Genomic DNA, 8728 nt, shown 5'->3' on the forward strand with positions numbered 1-8728 from the left:
ACATTCCCACCTGTCACTGAGGGTAAATATATACACACTCAGAATCGCACAGTCACATACAGTATGTACCAACACACACACACACACACACACACACACGCTGAAAAGAGATGTGCACAGTCACAAGCAATATGCATGAAGAGACTCATACATCACTTTGGCAGTTGACGTATGAGCTTCAAATGATTCTGTAACAAACTACACTAAAGTTTTCTCGATTATGCTAGTTTGCAATGGTTTCAAAACATTGTTTATCGTGTGACCCTCTGAAACCTTTGTGTAATGTCATGAGTAAACAAAATGTCTGCAGTGGCAATCAGCTGCAACCAACCAGTTGGTCCTGAGCGTTTGGGAGAGCCTGAGTCAGGACAGACCGGGGAGCTGGTTCTACAGAATGTTACTGGCTGAATACCTAAGGAGCTGAAGTGATTCTGTGTGTGAGTCTTCCACATCAGTTTGAAGTGTAGGTGTGTGTGGCCTTACAAGATGACCACAAACACACCCTACTCACACAACCACACCCCACACACTACTCCCACACCCACACCTCACACACTACTCATACACCCACACCCAACACACACTACTCACACACCCACACACTACTCACACACCCACACCCCACACACACTATTCACACACCCACACCCCACACACTAGTCACACACCCACACACACTACTCACACACCGACACCACACACACACTATTCACACACCCACACACACACACACACACACACTACTCACACACTGACACCACACACACTACTCACACACCCACACCCCACACACACTATTCACACACCCACACACACACACTACTCACACACCCACACCCCACACACTACTCACACACCCACACCCCACACACACTATTCATACACCCACACGCCACACACACTACTCACACACCCACACCACACACACACTACTTACACACCCACACACTACTCACACACCCACACCACACACACACTACTTACACACCCACACTCCACACACACACCACTGACACACCCACACCCACACACACTACTTACACCTCACACACACTACTTACACACCCACACACACACACACACACACACACTACTCACACACCCACACACACCACTTACACCTCACACACACTACTTACACACCCACACACACACACACACTACTCACACACCCACACACACCACTTACACACCCACACACTACTCACACCCCACACACACTATTCACACACCCACACCCCACACACACTATTCACACACCCACACCACACACACACTACTTACACACCCACACCACACACACACGACTCACACACCCACACCCCACACACACTATTCACACACCCACACCACACACACACTACTTACACACCCACACCCCACACACTACTCACACCCCACACACCCACACTCCACACACACTATTCACACACCCACACCCCACACACACTATTCACACACCCACACTCCACACACACCACTTACACACCCACACACTACTCACACACCCACACCACACACACACTACTTACACACCCACACTCCACACCCACACTCCACACACACACTACTCACACACCCACACTCCACACACACTATTCACACACCCACACCCCACACACACTACTCACACACCCACACACACTATTACACACCCACACCCACACACACTATTACACACCCACACCACACACACACTATTCACACACCCACACCCCACACACACTATTCACACACCCACACCCCACACACACTACTCACACACCCACACCCCACACACACTACTCACACACCCACACCCACACACACTATTACACACCCACACCCACACACACTATTCACACACCCACACCACACACACACTACTCACACACTCCACACACACCACTTACACATCCCACACACTACTTACACACCCACACCACACACACTACTTACACACCCACACCACACACACACTATTCACACACCCACACCACACACACACTACTCACACACCCACACACACTATTCACACACCCACACACACACACACACACACACACTACTCACACACTGACACCACACACACTACTCACACACCCACACCCCACACACACTATTCACACACCCACACACACACACTACTCACACACCCACACCCCACACACTACTCACACACCCACACCCCACACACACTATTCATACACCCACACGCCACACACACTACTCACACACCCACACCACACACACACTACTTACACACCCACACACTACTCACACACCCACACCACACACACACTACTTACACACCCACACTCCACACACACACCACTGACACACCCACACCCACACACACTACTTACACCTCACACACACTACTTACACACCCACACACACACACACACACACACACTACTCACACACCCACACACACCACTTACACCTCACACACACTACTTACACACCCACACACACACACACACTACTCACACACCCACACACACCACTTACACACCCACACACTACTCACACCCCACACACACTATTCACACACCCACACCCCACACACACTATTCACACACCCACACCACACACACACTACTTACACACCCACACCACACACACACGACTCACACACCCACACCCCACACACACTATTCACACACCCACACCACACACACACTACTTACACACCCACACCCCACACACTACTCACACCCCACACACCCACACTCCACACACACTATTCACACACCCACACCCCACACACACTATTCACACACCCACACTCCACACACACCACTTACACACCCACACACTACTCACACACCCACACCACACACACACTACTTACACACCCACACTCCACACCCACACTCCACACACACACTACTCACACACCCACACTCCACACACACTATTCACACACCCACACCCCACACACACTACTCACACACCCACACACACTATTTACACACCCACACCCACACACACTATTTACACACCCACACCACACACACACTATTCACACACCCACACCCCACACACACTATTCACACACCCACACCCCACACACACTATTCACACACCCACACCCCACACACACTACTCACACACCCACACCCACACACACTATTTACACACCCACACCCACACACACTATTCACACACCCACACCACACACACACTACTCACACACTCCACACACACCACTTACACATCCCACACACTACTTACACACCCACACCACACACACTACTTACACACCCACACCACACACACACTATTCACACACCCACACCACACACACACTACTCACACACCCACACACACTATTCACACACCCACACCACACACACACACTATTCACACACCCACACCACACACACACTAGTCACACACCCACACTCCACACACACTATTCACACACCCACACCCCACACACACACTAGTCACACACCCACACTCCACACACACTATTCACACACCCACACCCCACACACACACTAGTCACACACCCACACTCCACACACACTACTCACACACCCACACACACCACTTACACACCCACACACTATTCACACACCCACACCTCACACACTACTCACACACCCACACACACCACTTACACACCCACACACTACACACTACACACACACTACTTACACACCCACACACTACTCACACACCCACACACACCACTTACACACCCACACCCCACACACACACTACTCACACACCCACACCCCACACACTACTCACACACACACACCCCACACACTATTCACACACCCACACCCCACACACACTATTCACACACCCACACCCCACACACACACACTACTCACACACCCACACCCCACACACTACTCAAACACACACACCCCACACACACTATTCACACACCCACACCCACACCCACTATTCACACACCCACACCCCACACACACTATCCACACACCCACACACACTACTCACACACCCACACCCCACACACACTACTCACACACCCACACACACTACTCACACACCCACACCACACACACACTACTTACACACCCACACCCCACACACACTACTCACACACCCACACACACTACTTACACACCCACACCACACACACACTACTTACACACCCGCACCCCACACACACTACTCACACACCCACACCACACACACACTACTTACACACCCACACCCCACACACACTACTCACACACCCACACCACACACACACTACTCACACCACCACACCACACACACACTACTTACACACCCACACACACTACTCACACACCCACACCACACACACACTACTTACACACCCACACCCCACACACACTACTCACACACCCACACACACTACTTACACACCCACACCACACACACACTACTTACACACCCGCACCCCACACACACTACTCACACACCCACACCACACACACACTACTTACACACCCACACCACACACACACACTACTCACACACCCACACCACACACACACTACTCACACACCCCACACACAGTATTCACACACCCACACCCCACACACTATTCACACACCCACACACTACTCACACACCCACACCCAACACACACTATTCACACACCCACACCCCACACACTATTCACACACCCACACACTACTCACACACCCACACCCAACACACACTATTCACACACCCACACACCACACACACTATTCACACACCCACACCCCACACAAACTATTCACACACCCACACCACACACACACACTACTCACACACCCACACTCCACACACAGTACTCACACACCCACACCTCACACACTACTCACACACCCACACACTACTCACACACACACTACTCACACACCCACACCACACACACACTACTCACACACACACTACTCACACACCCATACCATACCACACACACACTACTCACACCCACACCACACACACACACTCACACAGACGGTCAGGGTTAAAGATCAAAGAGCAGAGGCCATAGGAAGCATTTGGAACGGGGTAGACAGAGGAGGAGGGGAAGGAGGGATGAGGGAGGAGTGGTGACAGGTTGCATCCAGCTGCGCTCTAGCCTCTAATGAAACCCAAAGGATCATGGGATCATTCCTCTCTGTCAGTCACACCAATACCTAGGTACATTAGAGAACTACCATGTGTGTGTGTGTGTGTGTGTGTGTGTGTGTGTGTGTGTGTGTGTGTGTGTGTGTGTGTGTGTGTGTGTGTGTGTGTGTGTGTGTGTGTGTGTGTGTGTGTGTGTGTGTGTGTGTGTGTGTGTGTGTGTGTGTGTGTTTTAGCATCCAAGTGTGTGCAGATAGAGTTGCCTCTGTTCTCTCTAGAGAGTCTGGCCAAATATTTCTGCTCCTCACCATGCCAGTAGGTCTGTATGCACGTCTACGTCTGTGAATGTCGCGCGTCTGTGTGTGTGCGTGTGTGTGCGTGTTTGTGTGTGTGTCTGTGTGCGTGTGCGTGTGTGTGTGCGTGTGTGTGTGTATGTACGTGTTAAGGCCAGGTAAAGCATTAGACCCAGTCAGTCTGTCCTCTCCTCCTCTCTGTCTGTCTGAGTTACTTTCCTCACATACAGTCCCTCCCTTTTATGGGTACAGCTCCCCTCCTCCTCCCTTCACACACACACACACACACACACACACACACACACACACACACACACAGACACACACACACACACACACACACCCCATCTCCCTGGCCGATCTCTCTGTCAGTTTTATTTCATCATCTCTCTCTCTTTTCTTTCTTCTTTTGTTTGACCCTTTTTCCTCTTTCTATCCTCTGGCCCCCACCTCACCCCTTCTCTATCTCTCAGCACGCTACCCCTTACACACACCCCTCGCGTGGGTAATGATGGGTAAAGACGGAGAGCAGATTTATGTTAATTGGTGCGTCAGTCAAACCAGGAAATTGAAATGCGCGCGCCCGGCCGGTGATGCGCCACTGACTCCGGTTATTCCGGCAGGAACAATAGTGGCATTTAGAACTAGTTCATAACACAGACACATATTGCACTTTTGCGCACGAACACAGGCTTCTCTCTCTCTCGATCCTCCCTCCCATATGTGCTTATGTGTTGATATACATGTATTCCTGGTATGCCCTTGTATTTTAGTAAAAATACGAAAATTGGCAACCACTGACAGACACACTCACACACCCTGCCAGATAAATGAACAGGCGTTGTCTTTTTATTCCATGCAAACTGCTGCAGGTGTGGAGCGAGGCCTTTAAGATTGAGAATGAAATGACAGTGAAACAGCATACGGGCTGATAATAATTCAAATGGCCTGCACTGTCACGTCATAACGGCCTCTTCTCTTTGAAGCGTCTGTTTCTTCCGATCCCACACACACACTTGCACGATGTGATGTTATTTTTCTCCGCGCGGTGACACGGACAGAGGTGCCGCCGTTTGTCTCCATTGTCTGGCGGAGTGAGGCGAGGGGGAGGGGAAGCTGGCTGGGGGAGTGGGGCAGTGAGGGGAGGGGGAGAGAAGGGTGAAGCTGGCTGGGGGGGCAAGCATTGAGTTTTGGGTTCGACAGAATTACAAAGACCCCCCACTCACGCGACGCACAGAGTACACCACATGTCTGATTAATAAGTGCATGCATGAACTATTGTGTGTGTGTGGGGGGGGGGGGGGGGGGGGGGAGAGAGAGAGACACGTATCTGACCTACATTGTATTAGTGTGTTCAGATAGCTGTATTCAATCAGTAATAATTTAATAACTGCTATAATAATAGACCATAATAAAGTTAGGGATATATGTACCACAAATATTTACCACCATCCCCTTCATCGCCATCATCACCACCCCCACCACCATCATCATCACTCACCCAGCGCTTTGAGAAGCTCCTCGAAGTTCTCTGAGCTCTTCATCTTCCAGGTACCAGCGAAGTCAGGGATTTTGCGCTCCATGGTTCAGAGTATAGGGTGGCTGGATAGATCACTTTGACTTCTTTTTCAAAACGGATTGTTTTACTCTCCAACTCTGCCCTCTTTTCAATCAGTGCGGGGTCTCGAGGTGGTCGGTTGGTCCTCTCTCCCTAATCGGTTAAGAGGTGATCTGGATTGGATTTAGACTTTCCGGTCCCGTTAGTTTTGCCCCCTCAGCAGGTTGTGATCGTGTGTCTCTCAACTGTTTGACTGAGGTGGCTGTCAGTGCCCTAATCCAACCCTCTCTCTGTCTCTCTCTCGCTGATCCTTATCTCGCCTATGCGTCAGTGCACGTTATGAGCGGTTGCGCTATGAATGGATGGAATGGAAAACTAGCCACTTCCTTTGACCGCTGATAACATGCCCACTTTCACACTTCAGACACGCCCGACCCACGTCTGTCATGTCCAGGAGCCAACGGGAATCGCCTATGGTTCCTAAACCCCGCCACGACCACGCCCGGAGAGAACATGTGCGTTCTAGGACCTCCCAGCTGAGCCACTTGTCACGCCTCTTTTTACCCGCGCACCTTTAATGTGCCAATGGAGTGACCGCGCCCTAGACGCACGCGCACAAGGGCAAAACCTCATGGAAACATTATTTTATGAGGTGCAATATATTATTTAATTTGTGGTGTTTGTCAGACATGTGGTTCATGGTTGAAGCCATTGTGTTGTAATTGAAACCGGAAAAACTGTTCTGAGTGCCAGTTTCGGATTTCGCCAATTTATCATTGGCCTGGATGCAGTGTTGAGTGTCAAGGAAGTCAGGTACCAGTCCGTGTGTTGATGTAGGGGAGATAGAGAGAGACTTGGTGGTTCAATTCTTGGAGATGATCGAGGGCCAGCGGTTGGATGGAATGTTCACAATATTTCCCACAAGTTCACCTCACCTCCATTCTTCCTCACTCCCTCTCTCTTTTCTCTACCCTCTTCCCCCAGCGCCGCAGCGTTGTGTCATAAAAATAAAAGAGGTGGTAACGGGATACAGCCACTGGCCTCGACTAGCGGGCTATCTATTTAACCAGACTGCGTCAATACGTTTGACTTCGCGTGCAGAAACATACCGAACTCACGAGAGAGCAAGACAGAGACATGAGAGGTGTTTCATATGTTTCCCATGCCAATAAAGCCCTTTAAATTGAATTGAGACACACAAACAGACTAACACAAACAGACCCCACAGAGCCTCAGGACAGCAACACAATTACTCAACCAAATCACAAGAAAACAAAAATATAATTACTTGAAAGAATTAACAAAAAAACTGACCAGATCGAATGCTATTTGGCCCTAAACAGAGGGCAGAATACCTGACCACTGTGACTGACACAAATTTAAGAAAAGCTTTGCCTATGTTTAGACTCAGCCTTGTTATTGGGGTGGCAGGGTAGCCTAGTGGTTAGAGTGTTGGATTAATAACCGAAAGGTTGCAAGTTCAAAGTACAAATCTGTCGTTTAGCCCCTGAGCAGGCAGTTAACCCACTGTTCCTAGGCTGTCATTGAAAATAAGAATTTGTTCTTTACTGACTTGCCTAGTTTAAATAAAGGTAAAAAAATAGGCCGCCTAAGGCAGACCTGGCTCTAAAAAAGAAACAGACCACGTGTCACGCCCTGGCCTTAGTTTTCTCTATTATTTTAGTTAGGTCAGGGTGTGACATGGGGAATGTTTGTGTTTTGTCGGTTTTGGGTGGTTATATGGTAAAGGGGGTGTTGGGTGTAGTGTATGGGTTTGTATTGAGTGAATGTGTCTAGCTGTGTCTATGGTTAAGTGTAGGTTCTA

General features: G+C 49.9%; 1 protein-coding gene across 1 annotated transcript in view; it reads right to left on the reverse strand.

Annotated features, from left to right (window-relative positions):
• LOC129841881 (cellular retinoic acid-binding protein 2-like) overlaps nucleotides 1–7422 on the reverse strand; it is a 16776-nt gene extending 9354 nt beyond the window's left edge. The window contains exon 1 of the mRNA XM_055910215.1: nucleotides 6847–7422. Coding sequence (XP_055766190.1) covers nucleotides 6847–6928 — 82 coding nt within the window. The 5' untranslated portion in view covers nucleotides 6929–7422. The remainder of the gene's footprint in view (nucleotides 1–6846) is intronic.
• Nucleotides 7423–8728: the final 1306 nt, after the last annotated feature.

This window comes from Salvelinus fontinalis, unplaced genomic scaffold (assembly GCF_029448725.1).
Source record: "Salvelinus fontinalis isolate EN_2023a unplaced genomic scaffold, ASM2944872v1 scaffold_0002, whole genome shotgun sequence".
NCBI classification, from domain to species: domain Eukaryota; kingdom Metazoa; phylum Chordata; class Actinopteri; order Salmoniformes; family Salmonidae; genus Salvelinus; species Salvelinus fontinalis.